At 37.2% G+C, this 21,718-nt stretch overlaps 1 protein-coding gene across 5 annotated transcripts; it reads left to right on the top strand.

Moving 5' to 3' along the window:
* The first annotated feature begins 2,382 nt into the window (after positions 1 to 2,382).
* Positions 2,383 to 21,443, top strand: DTHD1 (death domain containing 1). Of its 5 annotated transcripts, none has more exons than XR_004750885.1 (10): positions 2,383 to 2,838; positions 6,670 to 7,468; positions 7,964 to 8,294; positions 8,962 to 9,141; positions 9,899 to 10,143; positions 11,290 to 11,454; positions 11,852 to 12,141; positions 14,447 to 15,700; positions 19,756 to 19,813; positions 20,463 to 20,530. XR_004750885.1 is itself a non-coding variant. In XM_035326215.1 (10 exons), the coding sequence occupies exons 1-10, from the start codon at positions 2,568 to 2,570 to the stop codon at positions 20,750 to 20,752; spliced, it is 2,874 nt and encodes a 957-aa protein (XP_035182106.1). In that variant the 5' UTR covers positions 2,383 to 2,567; the 3' UTR covers positions 20,753 to 21,443. The 5 variants fall into 5 exon arrangements, 3 of the variants coding, with proteins under 3 accessions (XP_035182106.1, XP_035182107.1, XP_035182108.1); XR_004750886.1 differs by lacking the exons at positions 19,756 to 19,813; positions 20,463 to 20,530 and having other exon boundaries at positions 14,447 to 14,691; positions 14,789 to 14,945; positions 15,569 to 16,346; XM_035326215.1 differs by having other exon boundaries at positions 14,447 to 14,691; positions 20,463 to 21,443.
* Positions 21,444 to 21,718: the final 275 nt, after the last annotated feature.

The raw sequence follows: 21,718 nt of genomic DNA, 5'->3' as shown, positions 1-21,718 counted from the left end.
AGTCAAATGTCTCCCAGTAGCAGTGCATGTGTAATAACTGCTTCAACAAGTATGTAGCTCACAAAATTATCTCTACAACAAATTCTTATACAGACCGCTGTATGAGAGACAATTATACCATGCAGTACTTCATATTTTTACGGAAGCTTTTTGCATGTTTCACTCAAGTTTAGAGAAGATCAACATAAATTTTTATCTCAAAGGAGTGGTATTGTTTCTTAAACTACACATTAAAAACTCCGAATAGTTTCTCATCTCCTATTGAATGCAATTTAGATAGATGTATTTTCTGAACTAACTAATCTTCCCTTTCAAAAATGCGTAGACAATTTATAAAGATAGCACAGATTAACTGAAGCAGGAGTTACATATTTAATTCTTTAACTCATCAAAACAGTTTGCTTATGGCAAAGAACATGAATATAGATCAGTTCCTGTCGTATCTTCTAAAGTCATGTTTATAAAAATGTGTTTTAGTAGCAGGTTCTAGAAATCTCTGCAACATCTGGTGAATAGTCATATTCTGGTAAGGGGCCATTTATTATTATCTATTTCACACACAAAATTTATTTTAAAAAAAATAAAAATAATAATAAAAAAATCTTATTTGACCATTACTCAAACTAACTTTTTTTTTTTTTTTTTCCTTGCTTTTCTAAACTCACATCTGCTAACTGATTTAGACAGTCTGAAGTATTCTAAGCAAATACACATACTGGAAAAGATCCAGAGCTGATGAATCCCACTATACTATGGTTAGGGGAATAATATAGAAGTACACCAAAAAAATTGGTGTATGCAATAGTATATAGTAAATACATAATAAAGTATTTTTGTTCCCCTTCTTATATTTTCCTTTCACATCCTCAAAAAATTGAGTGAGAAGATTAGATTTTTCACTTCTTGTACAGGAAAGTATACGTTCTTTTCAGAGTTCCCTTTCTCCTAGGAATAACTTAGAAGAATGTAGTGCTGCTGGACCATCAGAAATGGTAAATAGGTTAGTGATTCACCTACCCTTTTGTGTTAGCTGTGCAGTACACTCAGTGTGATCAAGCAAACTATAATGAGTCAAAAGGAACTTTCGTTTTGAATTTAATAATTACAGCTGGTTTCAGCTCACACACTGATTAAAGACACTTTTTATCTTTCCTAGTTATTTTTAACATTTATACAGTGCTTTACATCTTCAAAGCACTCTGCTGACATTACCTTATTAGTCCTTACAATGCTCTTATGCTATTTTCAGTGTGCTTTTACATCCTGGTCCCATTTTAATTGCTATTAAAAGCTGCATTATTTATAATGGACCATAAAGAGGAATGTTTAGTAGGAAAGCCACTGTGTTGACAATTTGTATAGCGCATTTCTTAAACTATAAAACATTTTTGGTGTATGTGACACTTCAAATTTAGACCAGTACCGAACTCTGCCTATGAAGACTTCAGGCCAGTCTGCTCCATCTCTTTTCATTGCCATGCTGGTGAGACTTTTATTCCTGAACGTGCTGGATGAGATGTAAATCAATGCAAATACTGTCATTGAGGTATCAGCACTCAAATTTCACCCACTGGAGTCAATGAACAAACAGCACAGGAGCCATACATACTAGACTAAGCTGCTTCCAGGAGCCCGTGGTCATAAGGCCCTGCAAAAGCAGAGCTGCCAGTTTTCATGGGAGTACTCTTGAAGACAGTCTTTTTTTTATTATTATTATTTTTTCCCATGACCAACCTACAGTCAATTCTTTACATCACATTTAAGTTTAGTGAGGTCATGTTTTTCTCATAAGTTTGCTTCTTAACATCCAAAATATCATATGAAATGTCAGGCGTTCATTGTTTGAACTTTTAGCTGTTACTGCCTTTTCTTTACCTTTCTTCCCGTGTTATGGTAATACACCCCAGAAAACACTGCATGTTTCTTTACATGTCCATTGTCACAAAATCAGATTTGTAAATTCTTGTATTGCTAAAGCATATAATTCAAACACATCATCCAGCATGCGTAGCAGGTTGGATCTGTCCCACCTACTTGATGTCTCTAAACAACAAAGAAAATACAGTTGTTAGAAAACGGCGTCTAGTGACCTACTGCACTTAATGCTAGCTTGTAATGAAAAGCTGCACTTCCTTGTTGGTGGTGACTATATAATTACAAATTCTTAGTTGGGGCTTGATTTCATAGGTACTGATCATTTGCTGCCATTGAAATAAGAAACTGCTCATAGTTCCTGCACTGTAAGTCACTGTTACCTAACTGAGTTATATAACCTCCCTATTTGTACTCTTAAATGTGTGTGCTGTACATTGGCATCTCTTGGCATTTCTTGCCCTTAGTCACACCAGAGCCACACCTTTTTGTCACCTAGTAACTTTTTAATAGTCAACATCAACTCAGAGTTGCTGAGCTAGAGCTTGATTTTTTGCAGTGTGTGTCGAATATAGTACCTTTTTATATGCTGCTTAAGTTACAAACAATAAAGAGCTCACTCTTTACAAAAGACATCATCTTGTGGAAGTGTTTGAACAGCAGAAAAAAATATAGTAGGACATTCTGAATATAAGATGGAAATAGCTGAAGGTAGGATTACACCTTCTGCAGACAAATCAGAACAACGGGAAAAGATCTGGCAACTGAACCTGCTAGCAAGAGATGTGCTTCTGAAAAGTGATAATGAAGAGAGAGTGGAATATGTGCTAAGACTGATCTCTTCAACAAGAGAGCTGAGCGGATCTCTCAGCCAACACCTGGGGAACATTACAGAAAGCCTTCAAGACACTTGCCACTTGCTGAGTGTTCTTCATGACAAACACAAGGAATTGACTGCAAGTCCAGGCAAGTATGGAGCAATCTCCCCACAAAGAGAATAGACTGGGTGTATTGGATGCTAAGTTCTGACATGTAAGGATGCTCAGGGACCTCACCTTTCATTTGTTAGTATTTCAGTGTTTGGCCATTTGTTAGACCAAATGAATTAATATTTCAACAGTGACATCATGGTGTATTATATGACTCCATATAAGACTCATAAATTCTCATTATGTGAGAGTATACATATGCACATATAATGAGCTAAGCAGTTCTTTCACAGTTTTATTTATATTATGATGTGCTGGATGGACCTTGGACAGATGTCTGACACCCACCCAGCCATTCTCTCGCTCCCCCTCCTCAATGGAACACGAGATAAAAACATGACAGCAAAGCTCGACAGCTGAGATAAGGACAGGGAGATCACATACCAATTACTGTCATGGGCAGAACAGACTTGAATAGGTGAAAAGAAATGTAGTTTATTGCAAATTAAAGTAGATTTGGTTAGTGCTTAAAGAAAAAAAAACGGGGGGGCAAAAATCAAAACAATATGTTCCCCTACCCATCCTTTTTTTTTCCAGGCTCAACTTCATTCCTTTTGCCACTCCTCCTGCCACCCAGAGCAATGCGGGGCATGGGGATGGGCTTATGGTCAGTCCCTAACATCTCTTCTGTGCCTCTCCTTTCCTCCTCACTCATACTCCTGCTCCAGCATGGGGTATAGCTCACAGCTCCTGCCAGCCCCCTGCTGCAGCCTGGGCTCTCCACAGGCTGCAGTTCCTTGAGGGAATATCTCCTCCGGTGTGGGTTCTGCATGGGCTGCAGCATGGAGATCTGCTCCACCATGGTCCTCCCCACTGGCTGCCAGGGAACCTCAGCTCCATCACCTGTAGTGGCTCTTCCCCCTCCTCATCTGGCCTTGGTATTGACAGGATGGTTTCACACACGTTTTTATTCACTCTCTCCAGTGTTTTTGCCCATTTTAAAACATATTTTCCCAGAGGCAGCACCACCTTTGCTGACAGGGCCCTGCGGTGGGGCTGTTGGAGTTCACTGGAACTGGCTGCGTCCAGCACGGGGCAGCCCTGGCCTCTCCTCACAGACAGCTCTGCCCTACTGCTAGCACCTCTGGGCAGAAACACAGTATTTATAGACTACAGTCCTCAAAAAGTAACAGCATAGTTAAAAACATAGCAATAATTATGAGTTCTGTCATCCTAGTGTACAGGTAAACACATGAATGTTAATTTTGTGTTTATATTTTAAAATGTCTAACCATGTTATGTATTGTGAGAACTAAATCTGGATTTTACTCCTGAGAAACAAAATGCAGGTTTCATGACAAATGAAATAAATCTCTTTCCTCAGAAATAGCATCTTAATAAACATTTGTCATGGCAGAAAACAACATTTAACAGTAGTCTAAGGGCATGATTCTGAGACAACAGGGGGAGACTCCAGACAAAAATCTTTAGCCATGCATGCATTTATAAATCTGTGTTCTGAAGGTTTATAAGGCGTCCACAGTAATAAAACAACATTTCTGACAGGGACTACAATGGGAGAAGAAGGAATGGCCTCAAGGTGTGCTGAAGAGGTTCAGGCTGAAAATCAGGAGACATTTCTTCTCAGAAAGAGTGGTTACGCATTGGAATGGGTTGCCCAGGGAGGTGGTGGAGTCACCGTCCCTGGGGGTGTTCAAGGAGAGGTTAGACCTGGTGCTTAGGAACATGGTTTAGTGGGTGATAGTGGTGGTAGGGGGACAGTTGGACCAGACGATCTTGGAGGTCTTTTCCAACCTTAATGATTGCATGATTCTATGTCAGGACCTGCTTCCAGACTCCAGGGTCAAGCTAGTTTTGCTTTGTTGGCGTCATCTATATGACCTTTTTTGTTTGAGCTTTCAAAGAATTAACTGTCTTGCTTTCCCATACAATAATCAGTTGGCAAAAGGTTTGAAGACGTTTTGCATATAGACTACCTAAAGTCTAAAGTTACAGGGCAGTGTCTTTAGTTGGCTTTAAGCCAAGCGTGGAAGTATTAATTTATTCTTTTAATTTTAAATTTGAATATTGTACTTAAATATTATTTTAAAGTTCATAATGAGGAAAGTACTGTTGTTCAAAAAGACACTATGATCTATGTTTGATTTTAAGAAAGTTAAAGTTGCTGTAGGTTTTTTGGTGTTGTTGTTTGGAGAATGCAAACTTCAGGTAATTTGCACTGCCAAAACTTGAGGTTTGCATTAGTGACACTGGGAAGTGTTTTTTTTACAACCTCTTATGTAAACCAAGCTGTGCAAGCTCTGTTATTTCCAGTCCTTTTGTTTATCTCATGCCTGTTAAACTATTTGGAAGTTCTTCACCATTGTAAAAGTACCATTGGAAAAACAGCAGTGTCTTAGAACAAGCTCATTTTCTCCTTGAGCTGCCAGAGGAAAAAAAAATACATTTAAAATGTATTGGCTTTCTTATTTTTTTTTATTTTTTTTTCTAGGTACAGTCAAGATCCTAAACCAAATCAGTTGGAAACTGAAAAAGTATTGCAAAGGAATAATTTTTAGACTGGCATCAGGAATAAAAAAAAATATATTGAACTGTATTCTTTGTAGTTTTTAACTCAAATGTGAGTTAAATGTGAGGTGCAAATAGAGATGAAAGTGAAAGGCCTATCTAAACTATGTAATATAGCTATGAAATTCTTACTCAATACAATTATTTTTGAACTTGAAAACCTTGAGATACTGATTTACTTCATATGACATTACTGAATAAAGTTAACAAAAATCACAATTTTCCCCACAGGTATCAAAGGTAGCAAAAGTGTCAAATCCTTTCTATTGTCATTCTGCTCTCTCCCTTTCCCTCCCTCCCTCCATTCCTCCCTCTCTAGGGAAGAGCACTATACCATGTTTCATCTACACAATTTTCTTATTTGACTGCCACTAGATTTAGCCAGCAAAACAAAGCTTTCTAGGTGTTTATGCAGCAAAAAGAAAGTAAGAATTTCTCCCAGAGGTTTGTAACATACCTAATTAACGAAGGCATAGTTCCAGTTATAGAGAGACTGACAACATAAGGTGAGGGGAGAGCTGATAGTAATACAATGAAATCTCTGGAGATAATACCTGGAAAATTTTCTAAGAAAAGGTATAAGATAAGACAAGTGAGGGATCATAAAATAAATACTTTCATTAAAGATAAAATATTAAATGAATGGCAGGGAACGTTTGCTTTTGTTGCATGCTTCTTCACCCAGTGCTTTTAGTTATACGCAAGGCAAACTTCTACCATTCCTATAACTACATGCTACAAACTGCTGAATTTCAGCATTGTAAATGTGCTGGGATTCTTGCATTATCCTCTGTTCTTTAGAGCAAAAATTCAAAGCTGCTAAGCATGTTTAAAACTGAGGTCATGTATAATAGCTTTGTTGGAGACTCATATGTTAGAATCTTGCAAGTTTCAGTTCTGGGAAATATATGTAATTAATGTCTAGTTAAGCTGTTCCCAAGCTAATTCAACTATTATTTACCAATTCCCTGCTGTAGATCAATTGTCATTGAGAATTTAGTTTGTGTCTGATCATTAGAATGGGGTTCATTAGAACTGCCACAAAAGTACTTGGACAAGCACACAGTTGTACTTCAGTTCCTCAGAAATTCACTCAAACTGAATAGCAGAAAGTGCAAAAACATTAAATGAAAGCCAGAAAATATATTTTGCTTCATATATTGCATGGCATTATGGAATTAGGTGCAATTCACTACATATACATGTAAAAGTCTTCACATTTTTGGCTAGCTTTCATAGCAAAATTTAATAGGTTACCTACTTCTTTTTCCCCCCTCAGAGTACAATGACATTATAGATTGTCTGCAGAAATTGAAGGATTATTTGACAAACACAGTCTCACACCTTCAAGAGGCCAAAAATAAACTTTATGCTGCTAGTTGCAAAGCAGATGATTCTCAGATCCAGACTGCTCAAAATACTTCTGGAGAAACAAGTGTGTGTTGTTCTGAAGGAGAAGCAATGGAGTCTGTGCAAGCATCTTCTAGTCCCAGTCACCAATCCCAAAGAACTCCTTCCCCAAACAAGACAGAAGGTCAGAACATTAATCGAATCCAGTCAAGTGACACTAAAACTGTGGCAAAAGAAATATTTGCATCATGGGCTGAAAATGTATCTGCTCAAGAACAGGACATTAGCAGAGAACCTCCAATGAAAAAGGAAGATGGTGAATGCAGAGTGCTAATGACCTCTTCTCCAGAGAAAAAGGATAATAATGGGAAAGATAAGACTCTCAGAGATAGCTCTGTTACTGAAAAATATTCAGAACTGGCTTGTCAAGATGCTCTTAAGGGCACTCGAGAAGGCCTTCCATCTCAGACATTGACAGATATTTACGACAAAATTGTCACAAGTTGTTGTGAAGAGGAAGAAAAAGCAGTAGTCACAGAACCGTCAAAAGAGGTGGAAAGTGAAGAACACAGACTGTCAGAGCAAAAGGAAGACACTGAAATGAAAACAAATTATGAGATTTCTACGAATGATCTAATTACATCTTTAGCACAAACATGTGATCTTACTGCTGTGAATCCTACAAATGATTCAGAACTGCAAAAATCTAGGGACTGGATGAACAAAGAGTAAGCACATTCTTCTTTCAGACATACTTTGATATTTCTTATTAGCATATATATAAACATCTGTGGGCCCACAAAGCTCAATATGCACATATCAAACAGCTGTTGGCCTTGCAGTTTACAATTTAAGTTTACTGTGTGCAGTTTATGACATGCACAATGAAGATCTTCAATTTGGTCTAAAGTAAACTGAAGCTTTCTAATTGATTGCATAGATTTTCATTTTTTAAATCACTGAGGAACTGAGTCACAGTCAGTAAAGTCAGTAATTCCAAAATTCCTGGAAATCAGTAGAAAAGGACCCCAATTAGTCAGTTCTGTAATAATTTGTAAACTGCTCTGATGAGCTCAACATAAAATTTTTCATGATTTTCCTACCTATTCATATACATATCTTCTTATGAATGATCTGTTTTTACTATAATGAAGCAATGATTATGGCAAGACACCACCACACTCAAAATACAAAAACTAATATTTTTTATTCTTTTTCTCCAGGTTTCTAGTGGAAGGGAGCGGTAAGAATGAATGTAAAGTAGTTTGTTTTATTAAAGCCCCTGCAACTGCTCTGGAGAATCTGACATGTAAGATAGTCAATGACACTAGTTCCTTGGTGGTTGATGATTCTGAGGAGCTGGTCAGCAATGTTATCAGTATTGAATGCTCTGATTATGAGAAAACAATCCCTTTCCCTATCAACATTGCAATCCCGTTCACTTCACGCTTCAGAGGAAATTATCGGGAGATTATGGTGAAGGTGACAGAAGTGAACTTTCAATCAAATTACTTAACTCCCATTTCTTTGGAGGGATACCAAGGAAACCATCAGGTTGGTAACCTCTTATCTAAACACTGTGAAAACATCAGTACAGTTGCTCAGATTAGCCTGTGTGGAGTTATACAAGTAAAATTGTCCTTATTAAGCCATGCTGCCAATTACATAGGGTTAAATTGAACTTTTCTTCCTACCCCCTCAAGAATGAATTTTACTTGTAAGCTGGTATTTAACAAGGTCCTTTTTTCACTAGTAGTCATAAGGGAAGTGCTTGGTTCCACAATACTAATGACTGAGTAGTAATTTATGATTTTTGTAAATATGTGTAATATGTTGCATTCTTTGATAAAAGTAAAATCTTAAGGGGAATTGTTTTGCATTCAGATCACAAAGTAACACAGTTCTATGCTTACAAATCCAAACTCCATCTCAGTTCTTTTTTTAACTGCAAAAGTAATCACGTTGGGTAAGATTCATCACCCAGTTGATGAGCTCATCTCATTTCATGCCAGTCATACACTGGAATATGAATGACATTACATGATGACTAGAAATCACCAGATAACTGGGCAACCAAGTGGCAATAATACTTCATAATAATACTTCATTTCTTTTTGTTTCATACTTTATAATTAATGTTGCCCTCTCAAAATGCTAATGTGCTGCAGAACACAGCTTCCTTTCCCTCTGATGTACTCTACCCCACTTTCTCTTTACACAGGAAACATTTGCGGAAGTGAAAGTTTACCAGCTGGGTGTTTTTTCTGTGTTGTCATGCTTAAAGAGAGAAACTTTTACTGTTCCAAAGGTAGGACTCTCACAAAAGCTGAGCGTGGATTCTAGAATCTCTTTCTATTATCCTCCGGAAACTTTCAGTTCTCCAGCAGCCATGCAGTTAAAGGTGAGACTGAAATACGCAATACTTGTTCCACAACTCTGTGCTATCTGATCAGTTCTGAAGTACCGATGATAACAGTGTTAAAGGGCAACCTGTTCCATCATTAGATGTCTATGAAAAGTAGTGGCACCTCCACATCCTGTATTCATAGCAAATGGTTTCCTGTCAGCATTGTTAAAACCACATGATACTGCTAGTAGTCAGTATGGTATCTCCACCTAAAAGGAAGATCAATCAACCTGTGTTCAATATACTTTAGGGAAATAAATAAATAAATAAATAAATAAATAAATGTTTTCCACAATGATTTAAGCATCAACACCAAACTTCAGCTGTATGGCCCAGCTTTTAAGTTAGCAGAACAATTTTCCTCACATGAACTTCTTCATTTCTGCCATGCACTGCAACAACTTTTGTCACCACTTAGTGTAAGGCTAGGAACAATCTCAAAATTTGATTCAGTTATACCATGTTTCTCCCCTCCCCCATAACAACCAAAGTACTACATGCATCTCAGAGAAGCTCAGGTTAACAGTCAAATATTTAAGTCAGTAAAGTTTCCAGTTTTTAATTACTTTCAAGCACTTGGCTGTGTATTGTATAAATTCCTTGTACATTATGAGGGTTGTTCCTGAGTTACAGAGAGGAGCCTAAAGCCTTTCTAATCCAATTTCAAGAGATAATACAATTAGAAAATGAATGCATGTAAGGGAAGATTTATTCATTTACAATTAACTGTACAATTGCTTTCCATATTTAGGTTCAGCCAATTGAACCATCACTGATTTCCACACTGAAAGCAAGACATGATATGTACTACTCAGTGGTATCCACCAGTGCACTGGTTTATATCCAGCATCCTTCAGCCCAACCATTTAATAACTCAGTCACTATTACTCTACCCTGTCCTCCAAATCCAGAAAAAAAAAGGCAAGGAGATGAGACAGAACAAGTGAGAGCCATCAGTGCTACAGTAAAGAGGGTTGCTGCAGCATACCATCCTCGGTAAGAACAACTCCACTACAAATTCAGCATTCTAAAAGCATTAAAATGAATTAATTTTAACAGATGTTCATTAATAATTTTTGTATTAAAAATGTGTTACTTCCTGAATACAATCTGCTATAGTTACAAACGTTATTAGAAACACTAGAGCTGATCCACACAATTCTCATTTTATCACTTCGCAAGGAAAATCCATATAACATGTTGATGTATCATGTAAATATGCTAACCGCTGCTGATCACCTTATTTCTATCAGGAATGAGGATGAGAAATGCACTGAATTTTCTGATCTCTACTTCTACACATTCCAATGGCTACTTGAGTCAAAATTTCTGACATAATGATTTAGGACATGTCAGTTTTTTGGTACCTGCAGTGCTAGAGAAAGGGTCAGATTTTTCCAAAGCACACACTACAAGATTTGTAAAAATTAGACCTTTTGAAGCATCTTTTTTTCCTAAAAAAAAAAAAAAAAAAAAAAAAAAAAAAAAAAAAAACACCAACATGGGACACCTAAAAAAAAAAACCTCTGAATTTCAGTTGTTAACTGGCAGTGTAATAACATTTATGATTATCTTCAAAATAAGCAGGGTACAGATGGAGAAGGAAGACAATGTTCCAGCTTCCCATTTCTGAAACACTTGTCACATATTTTAAGGAGTTTACAGTCACATTGGTCTCCTTGACTAGACATCCATTTTTATCACAAGCTTCAGATTTGGGAAGGTTGCCCGTGGCAGTTAATAGGAGATTCAAAATGCATTTCTCAGACCAGAAGCACTTCACTGTGCAGCAGTGCCCTTGTGGCACTGATCAGTTCTTAATGCTAGTTTAAATAATATTTTAGATTCTCAGTCAAAGCACTACTAGAAAAGACTACAAATTAGTTGTTTCTATACAAATTCCTTAGAAAATGAAGCCAACATTTTCCTTCATTTGCAAATAGGCTGAGGCTAACAGTTATATTCCTTATGCGCTCTGGAGTTTGTTTTCAGAAGTAGATTTTCTACGAGGTGGAAAAAAATGCATAGTCATCAAGAAAAGCAGAAGGGAAAGCAGTGCTACAAATACAAGCCTTACTCAAGCCTTATTCTTACTCCTTCTGCAGTTGTGGTTTTGTTTTGTATCATTTCTTGGCTTTCCAGGGCTACAAGTGCTTCTGTGAGAAAGAATGGAGAGAATCTCAGTGATTCTTTGAAATTATTAGGTCACAGAAACAAAGAACAGGAATGGATGGTGTTTGATGATATTAATATCCAGAATGCACGGAATGGGCTTGTATCATTTGAACTAAATGAACATTTAGAAAGGTAATGTATCAGTAATTAAATATATTTTTTTTATTTACTATTTACTTCCAAGTGTATGGTTCAGTGTAAGTTAGTAAAGAAGTAAATCACTGTAAATTATTAACTTGCCAGCATCTCTTTCTTTTCTCTAACTACAAGACCATTATATTTTTGAAAATTTCTTGTTAAGAAACAGTTTCTTACTCTCCTCTAAAATTCACGTATATTTTAATTCATAGATATAGAGCCAATATACTCTACAGAAGAGGCAGATTTTCACTCTTTCATGTGTTGGAAAACAGAATAAAAAGAGATAGCAAAATGTCTATCAGAGACTAAGCCCTGTGTTATTTTACATAATGACTTGTTAGCTGTTGAAGTGATAGAATTGTCTACTTTCTTACCTTTTTTAATACAGCTTTGTGGTCATTCGGCTTTCATTCCTCTTGGAAACTACGTATCTTCTCCTTTTTGCTCAGGCTCTGGAAGAAGCTGTTTGTAGCACAATGTCTAATGTGGTATTGTATCGGAAAAGAGAAAACCCAAATAAAATAGTAGTCTTACTATCTGCATCCAGAGAATTGTCCTGGGAGCTTCAAAATCTCCATGAGGAGGGCTACTTTGGTCCCCCAGAACCTACGCAGCAGTTTCCATTAAGAGAAGGAGAGCAGATTCATTTTCAATTTACAGGCAATATATTTGCCTCAGGTAAGGTAATTAACTGATGCTTCTGGATGTACTTTATCAGTCAGCTCAGCTGTTCAGAAATATTGTATGCAAACATCAATAGATTGTGGTTTGTCACAGCATATTCAGTTATTTCACTGTTTTATAGCTTATAAATGACAGGTGCATGGAAGTGCAGAGGAAACTGCTCTAACTGACAAATAAAATGTTCTAGATGAACAATATCCTGAGCAACCTGCTCTGTGGTGGTTTTACTCAGGTGGGCAGCCAAGCTCCACCACGGCCATTCTCTCGTTCCCTCTCCTCAAAGGGAAAGGTAGAGAAAATACAACACAAAGGGCTCAAGGGTTGAGATAAGGATGGGGAGATGGCTCAACAATTACCATGATGGGCAAAACAGACTCAAAGTAGGGAGATAGTAAGATTTATTGCCTATTACTAACAAGCTAGAGAAGTGAGAAACAAAGGAAAGAAATCGAAACTGCCTTCCCCCCATCTACCCTCTTCTACCTCCTCCTCCCAAGAAGCACAGGGGAATGGGGAAATGGGGGTTATGGTCAGTTTATAGCGCTTTGTCTCTGCTGCTCCTTCTCAGACACTCTCTGCCCCTGCTCCAATGTGGGGTCCCTCCCACGGGATGCCATCCTTCCCAAACCAATCCTGTGTGGGCTTCCCACAGGCAGCAGCTCTTCAAGAACTGCTCCAGACATGGCCCCATACCACGGGGTCCATCCATCAGGAGCAAACTGCTCCAACTTGGGTACCCCACAGGCAGCAGCTCCAGCCCAAGGCCTCTCCTGCGGGGGCTCTCCATGGGTCGCAGCCTCCTCCAGGCCACATCCACCTGCTCCAATGTGGTCTCCTCCTCGGGCTGCAGTGTGGAACCCTGCTTCACCGTGGTACTCATGGGCTGCGGGGGAACATGCTGCTCCACAATGGTCCTCACCACAGGCTGCAGGGGACTTCTGCTCCAGCGCCTGGAGCACCTCCTCCCCCCCTTCTTCATCAACCCTGGCATCTGCAAGGCTTTTTCTCACTCCTCTCTCTCTCTCCCAGCTGCTGTTCCACAGCAGTTATTCTTCCTTTCTTATATATGCTTTCACAGAGGCACAAACAACATCACTTATTGGCTTGGCTCTGGCCAGCAGTGGGGCCCTTATCTAACATGGGGCAGCTTCTGAATTCTTCTCATAGAAGCCACCCCATGCTCCTCCCCACTACCAAAACATTGCCATGTAAGCCCACTACAGTGACACTGCTTTGAGCAGGACTGGTCTACAAGATGATCTTTAGAGATTTATTCCAACCTCTGACATTCTGTGAAACCTGGTGCCTTGGAAGCAGATGGTTTATCTTTTATTTTAAAAGGGCAGAATTCTATCAATGAAATAATGGCTTTGTAACTTAATGAGATTTTGATATGAATTAAACAGATTCCAAATAAAAATAGTCTGCTATTTTATCTGTGTAGATTCACTTAAATTGAGTGAGCTTTAACACTGAAATCCAGGGCAAAATGGTGGTTATTGTGAGTTGCATCATAAACTGAGGTGATGAGAGAGTTTTTATGCTGTTCACATTAGCAGTCTTGAGCATTCCACGCACTGGCTTCCACCATTCAGCAATTTACTTAAAGGGAGATGAGATAAGAAATCTTAGAAAAATTTTCACACAGAATTACATACAGTCTCTTCTGTCAGCTTTGGAAATCACATATTAACATGTATGTAGCTCCCTGAACATTTTGTACATCTTATATAAATTCTCCTGCTGAAAACTCCATTTATGCTAAAGAAATTCTCCCCAAAAAGAAACCTCCAGGTTGCCTGCTTATCTGTGGAAAGGATAGTCTTAGAGATGTATCACATAAAATGAAATTACAAATCCCAAAAATGCACGTACCCCTCTGAACTCATTGTGGTTGCTGTTACAGATAGGCAGACATCCATCATGAATAACTGGAAAACATTTATTTCTAATTAAATTCTCAGTATGGTTTTTATTTCTCCCTGTTATATACTTTATCACCTTCCATTTTCCTTACTTTTCAACTCATAGCACAGCCTTCACCACTTATTCCCCATGCCAACAATTTAGGGGCTAAGACAGCTAACTATGAGGATATTCCAACTACTGAGGCAGGCTAGTGGCAGCGTTTGAGCCTCAGATGTCCAATATAAAGTAAAAACAATGGCAAAGATTATTATGTAATTAGTTCCATTTGACTCATCTTAATTATTTTAAATACCACACATCCAAATACAGTGTATAAAATGGTGTTCTGTTTGTTTGCTTGTGGTTTTTTGTCTGCCTTTTTTGTCTGCAGAAAATGGAAAAGATTTTGGAAAAGCCTACAGGCTGACTTTTCATTCACAAAGAAAGCCCAAGCTAGAGCTCCAAATTAAAGAAGTGGATGAGTTTGGTAACCACAGCTCACCTCATTACAAAGGAACAGCTGTTTTTTATAAAATCACCAGAGAGATGATAACCAAAGAATGGAAACAGCCCTTGCCATGTGCTGATTACCAACACCAGTCACCACTGTGCAAATTAGCGCTAACATTACCAAAGGTGAGTTTCTCACTTGATAATGTTAGAGATCTTTCCCATTCTCCCTTACCACATATTTGTAAGGCAAAAGGATCTTGGTACATTTTTTCCACAACAGATAAGCCAAAGAGTTGCTGATGGAGCAGTTCTGATCCATCACCCATGTACAAACTCCCTCAGAATTTCTCTTAGCAGGTGAGAGACTCTCATCCAAGGACCAGCATAGAAAAACTGTACTTAGCAGAACTTTTTCACAGATTTGCCCTTTCCAGCTGGTATGGCCCTGAGAAATTATTGCTTAAGTGTCAGTTAAATACTCTCTGTAACCTTGTCTAGGCAGTACAGAATTGTAAACTGTAGGTGCATAAATGGTCGATGTAACCTTTCTCCTATCACCTGATTTTCCTATTATACTTAATAAGCCTCTGCAATACAGCCATGTGGGCATTCGGCTTCATCTCTGGTGAAAGCTATTCCTACATGAATTAACCTTTAATGGAATGAAATCAAACTGTAATCTTTTCAAAGAGCCCAGATATCAACATCCCGTGTTGTATAAAATGCTGCCACTAGACTACTTTTATCAAGTTTACATACATTTCAATCTCAAAATCTGTGCAGGTAACACTGGTCTGAATCTCTGGTGGCATGCAGTAGCACCTGTTTCTTTTTTTAATTTAATTGAACTCACTCTTCTTAAAGTATTACCTGCAAATACATCTCCTATTCTTTAAGCATAGCTCTTGATTTCTCTCTCATCTCCATTCTCCCAAGTAAAAAATAAGAACAGTTAGGTGCAGAGGATTTTGAGAAGAGGCTTCTTTTAGTGATAAAATCTGTATAAAATGTAAATTTGGCAGGGGGGAATCACATGCTTTCACCCTCTGCTTTTTCACAGGGTTAGCATCCCATGTATAGTACTCACAGAGAGAGAAATACAAACTCTTGAGGCTCCACTGGGGAAGATCATAATCAAACAAACAAAAACCCAAACCCATGAACAAAAACAAGAGCCAGTGACACAACTTAGGTATCAATTAGTTTTCTTCCATCCACTTGTCTCTCTTCCATCCCATTTTTCCTCTTCAGTTAATCTTACTGTGTATTTAGAATAAGATGTAGTGAAATGAGTTGCATTTGTATTAAACCACAAAGACAATTATCAAGTGTCTCAGATTTGTTTTGGTATATACAGCCTCATGCTAGTCTTAAAATATCCAACTCAGATTTTTCAAAACAATTATTTCTGACTAACCTTTTTCTCCTACTAAATTTAAGGCCGCATTTTCTCTTTCCCAGTATGGCTGAGATCTTGAAATATGGTCACTCTGCATAAGTGTACAAGAATATGTAATATATGTGGGCATGCAAGAACACCCAGGCAGCCTATTCATGTAAAAGAAGCAGAAGATTACATGGTCATGGTATTAACATGGTCATGGTTGTTAAATTATAAGAGTTATTGGAAAGGAAGTTTAACATCAGGAATGCAGATAATCTTTTGTCCTTTCAGCCTTTGACAGATACATTCACTTACTGCATTGTCAGGAACTATATAAACTAGGAGTACCTTCGCTCTGCAGGCTAACAATACATGATGGGAGAAACCTGGTACAAGACTTTCACCTGAATAAACATGTTAGTACACACAAAATTAAACACATACAAAAATAAAAATGAATAAATAAATATAAATAATAATAAAAAAGGGGGGGGGCGCAGGTTATGCCATTTATCCATGAGGCATCCACATTATGACTACATGCTGCAGTCATGGTCACAGAACTGAAAAAGATTATTTTGATTTAGCAGAGGAAAGAAAGGTGATCAGAAACATGGAGTGGTCCCATGTAGAAAGATAATACATTAAACTCTTCAGGCAGTTTTGGTATTAGTTGAAATGTTGTATACTGAGGAAGAGAAAATATAATGGTTACAGCCCCCTGTGCAGGATACAAAAACAATTACATTGGTAAGTGACAGGTATAACTAATGCTACAAAAGAACTTACTTTTTACATGCAAAACTAATCAAAAGATGAACTCATTTTCACAGGATATTGCAGCAGTTAAAAATGTGTTTGAGGAACAAATTGACTGGAAGAGAGACAGAACCTTTTATTAAACATAATGATCCAGACACAATTGAATGATAGGGCAACAAAAATGTAATTCTAATTACTTACCATTTCTTATTATATGTTCTAAAATTGTTAACAGTGAAGAAAGCACTGACAGTAAAATTAAATTAGGAATTTTATCTTATCTTTACTCTCTGTGATGTGATCAACAAATTTTAATCAGATATATATGCACATTTTGGTTCCTAATGAATAAAAGAAATAGAAGGAAATTGTTAAAATTGGATGAGAAACACACTCATGGAGAAATTGAACACACTAATTATACAAGCAACTACACCAACCATCTGTCAAATGCAACTGCTATTTACCACTTCATAAAAGAACAAGTCTAGCATTAATGTTCGTATAATATGAACCAAGAATAACACTGTCCGTAATTAGTCATATGCTGATGCCACTACTGTATATTGCCAAAGCACCTAGAACTATCTGACCACATTCACGTGCATAGACTAATATTTTTCTAACAGTAAAGGGTTTGATTGTTTGTGGTGCTTTGTTTCCATGTGTAACTCCTGTTTATCTGCTTATTTAGTACAATTTGAGCATTAATAATAGACATTGCCCTGATGATGACAGATATACTCAAGCAACGATTTTTCAGTTCTGCCAGTTTCTACTACATGCATACTACTACAATACAGCAATTTAGCTACCACATCTCTCTCAAGCATATTAAAACATAGTTCTCAGTTTTCATATCTCTCCTATTGATTATGCTGTTTTGTTTATAATATTGCTCTTGCACTAACAGCTGCTTACACGTTCCCACGTTCCCAGTTGTCACAGTAAGGCTCTTGTCTCTTAAAATGAATTAATTGGCTCTAAACTGTAGCACTGTTGGAGGATTTCTCACTTGCTCCCAGTATACTGGTGAACCCTTTCAGTGTTTGGGAACAAAATCCCTGAAATACAGGGTCAGAAGAGCAAAGACTATTTACATTTCTGCTACTTTCATAAATATCTTAAATTTAGTTTAGATGTAATAACAGATTAACTAACCATTAACTAAGCCCTATTTATAGGGCTTTCATTTCCTCAGCATTCAAAAACACTGGTTGGTCAAACCTGTTATTTTTAATACAAGGAAATGCAGTGGATCAGGTTCTAATGTCAAGTCTGTGTGAGTGTATCAGTGATTTTCCTACTGATTTCAAAGAAGTTGTATGATTGTAAAGCTGGGGCTGAAGAGTTTAAAAGGTTAATTTCTCCTTTTCTGTCTGTCCTGTTTGATATGCAAGCAGAGTCTGGCCATGTCTGAAGGTCCATTTTGCAGGGCACTTCAATATTACTGACTGAAATCAGAGTGCTTTGCAGAAAATAGTGGTGTAATCCATTCAAGCATTATCAAATTACTATTCTGCTGAAGTTTTACGTCTAATGACTGCCTAACAGCAAAATAGTATGTGACCCTCTGCTTCAGAAAGGCAGTTGCTTAGCTAATTTTAGGGCCTTCCAGACTAAAAAACTGCTTTGACCGCTAAGAGTATTTTACTTACACTGTCAACCAAAACAGCGGGGCCGCATGCCAGTGCAGCTGAACCGTAGATGAATTTAGCTCTTCACCAGAGATATTTAATCTTTAGAGACAGATTTAATGTTTTAGGTCTAATGCCTTGTATATTATCGCACTATTTCTAGATAATACTCATTTTCAATTCTTACCATTTTTACAACTGTTTTAAAATTAAGTAGCATAAAGTAGTTCAGATTAAAGTCAATCCACGGGTGATTGAGTTCATCCCTAATAACTTAGAAAATATCATACAGAGCTTTGAGGTGCTAAATTCTCATTAATGACTAAAACAGGTTCAAATATAAACACATAATAAAAGGAAGCCAAAGAAATTCCTGTCTTGGAAGAAAAACAATGCCCCCTTCTGGAAGAGCTTTATATTCCCCTTATTCTGAGGGTTTTTTCAGCCATATTACGCTACCTTCACACTTTGGTGCATGTCAGAGTTGCTGTAGAAGCACACAAATGGGAGTAATTTATTCAGTGAGAGTTTCATGTTATTAATTCATAAATGGAAAAGGGAAGCTCCACAAATAAACCTGGAGCAAGTCTCATAGGGAAAGCATAAACAGCCAGGTACTACAATTGAATGCATGATGAAAGTACATTTAACGTGGGCACTAAAAGAGGACAATTACAGGTTTTAACAAAAAAGGAGCCCAACTTGACTTGATGCAAATTAGTCTCTTCTTGCACTCAGCGTTTTTGTAACTAATTTATTGTTCTGCATGGAGTAGGAAACAAGATTAAGACCCACAAGACTTTCCGTTTTCTCAGTCATAAGGAAAAAAGACAGCTTTTTGTCATTTTCTCCAGTGCTAAAAGGAAGAAAGAGGAAGAACTCTGTATTTGCTAATGAAACTTGCCTTTTGAATGATGATGATTTTTAAGTGATTTGTAATTAAAAGTTGAACAATGTAAAATAAATAACCATAGCTACACGCATAGTATAATTTCTAGACCTAACAGTTTCTAAGTATGCAGTATGTATTGTTATTTTCTTTGAAATAGCATGTTATGCACACAATTATAAGTACATGGGGACAGGAAAGAAAAGTTAGTGCAGCATTTGAAATTAGAATACATCTTGTGTACAAAGTTTCCCTACAGATTTTATATATCTCCAGTTTCTATACACCTATCACAAGATAATGCTACTGAAGAAACTTTTATTAAATTGCGTAAATCAATCTTGTTAATAAGATGCAATAAACATCCATTTTGTGTAAACAGACTTCACTTCTTTAGTTCAATAGCTGTTTACTGGTCTATACCAGCTGATGGTGTTGCTTCGCTTTCAGTAGTGACTCAAATGCCCTGTGTAGGTAGGACCAGTCTTCAGTGCTGATGTACTATGACCGATCCCTGTGCCTCATCCCGTGCTCAGTCAGTCATTTCTCTTTCTTCAACACATTTTGTTTGATAGCATGAAAAGTTGGTCAGCCGTCCACGAAGCACAAAAAGAATTTCTTCTGATTCATCAGGTAAGAACATGTAATATGTTATCACGTAACATATTAACATCAATATAAACAATAGTTATATTAGCTATTTATTTTTTAAGTGGCAGGAGTTATTTCAGTTGTAACTGACATTTTAAAATGCCATATTCAGGAACCACCAAAGTAGTTAATGCACTAAAAGTTATTTAAAGCAAAATAAGTTTTGGTTACCAGGAGATGTAAAAGGTCTTTAAAGATAATGGGGGGGGGGTGGGGGTTGGGGGTGGGGGTAGGGGGGGGTGGGCGGTGGTAATTGAGCAGCATACCGTTTTCTGCATGATAAGATTCAGTTTGTACTGGAAAGCTCCTGTGTAACTAATGTATCAGTTATCAGAAATGCCTTTTATTTTATTGCTATCTTTCCCCATGCTGTTCCAAGAGCTATAGATCATTACTGAATCTGCTTTTGACTATATTCACTTCACGTCTCAGTGTAGTTACTAAAAATTACATTAGAAAGAAGAAGTGATGATGTTTCCATTACAGTAAAAAACAAACCACATTTAGTTTGGGAGTTCACCCACTGAGCCAGCAACTTTAGCCTGCAGAGCCTGCAACTGAAAGCTTTTTGAAAGAAAGATTTACATAACAGAAAAATAATAGCATTACTTTATTAATTTTTGCCCTTCAGAGGCCCTATGGGACAACTTGCTCTACTGGCTTGCAGAAGAGCTTGCAGAAGATAATACATCACTGCTTGCTTTACGCCTCCCTGTTCGGCGGAGCGTACTTCAGCTTGTTAGGCTGAAGTGCCCTGATAATTTAACACACCAGATCTATGAGCTTCTTTGCTGCTGGCAAAAGACCCTTCCGAGGTCGGCTGATAAACAGCAGCTCCTGTCTCGCTATTTGCAGAAGAGCGGCAGAAGGGATCTTTCAGAAGAACTTCGTTTTAAGTGGCAAAATAAAGTGTTCTCTTGAAAGAGTCACCGGCAACTAACAGCCCAATTTCTCTTCTTTATTGTTGAGAAGAGTGAATATTTCCAGGGTATGTATCGCCTGATGAAGAAACGACAGACCACTCTTTTATTTGTCACTGCAAACTCTTTACTAAAACAAAGAATGATAACAATGCCCTTGCTTGCTAAAAGTGAACATTTACCCTGTGGAAAAGTGATGTACTGAAAATACAGGCATGAGGGATTATGGACTGGTGTGCAAACATGTCTAAGGGCTCTAATTAGACATACCATACTCAATTTACACAGGACCATATTTGTAAATGCTCTTAAAAACTAGGAATTATTCATTATACTTTATTAAAAGTCTCATGCATCATTCCATGATATATGGACTACTCTATATCCAGTAATAGCTATCAGATTCTTCAGAGGAAAGCATAACAGATCATTGAAATAATAGAAGAAATTTCTTCTTAATGTAAGGCTGTTAGCAACTATTCATGACTTTTATGTTCTCCATGAATGTTTATTATCCTTGTGAATGCCATCAAAAATTTCAGCATTACCACATTTCAATATCTAATCTATTTCCAGAAATTAACAAATTTGCTGCCTCACTATTATCTATCATGGTAATGTTTCAGGTTCTGTTTGTGTCTTTGTTTCTCAGGCTACAATCAATTTCAATTTTGGAAGAAGTATTTCTTATTAAAAATTAAAAAAAAAAAAAAAAAAAATGCCTTTTAATTTTATTCATTATATTGAGCTCCTGTATTTAAGGTGTAGATAATAAAACATATGTATTTGTACCATTCTATAGCCATGTATTTTAAACTCTAAAAACTCATTTATTTCCAGAATGCAAATTAAGTTTAACCTATTTACTTTAAAATTCAGAGCACTAGCAGGTTTGGCCTTTTATAACCATGTTTCTACTGAAATAATATTCTAATTGATGGTCTTCTGTTAGTTGCCACTATACTGC

This window comes from Oxyura jamaicensis, chromosome 4, assembly GCF_011077185.1.
Source record: "Oxyura jamaicensis isolate SHBP4307 breed ruddy duck chromosome 4, BPBGC_Ojam_1.0, whole genome shotgun sequence".
In the NCBI taxonomy this organism is placed as follows: Eukaryota; Metazoa; Chordata; class Aves; order Anseriformes; family Anatidae; genus Oxyura; species Oxyura jamaicensis.
The sequence above is the reverse complement of the archived record's forward strand: the minus strand, read 5'-3'. Positions and strand labels throughout refer to the sequence as shown.

What these genes read in the sequence shown, in the direction of transcription:
- DTHD1 (XM_035326215.1), top strand. Translation starts at nt 2,568, where the DNA reads ATGGAAATAGCTGAAGGTAGGATTACACCTTCTGCAGACAAATCAGAA. An exon ending in AGGGACTGGATGAACAAAGA is followed by an intron (nt 7,469 to 7,963) that starts GTAAGCACATTC and finishes CTTTTTCTCCAG; the next exon opens with GTTTCTAGTGGAAGGGAGCG. An exon ending in CAGCAGCCATGCAGTTAAAG is followed by an intron (nt 9,142 to 9,898) that starts GTGAGACTGAAA and finishes TTCCATATTTAG; the next exon opens with GTTCAGCCAATTGAACCATC.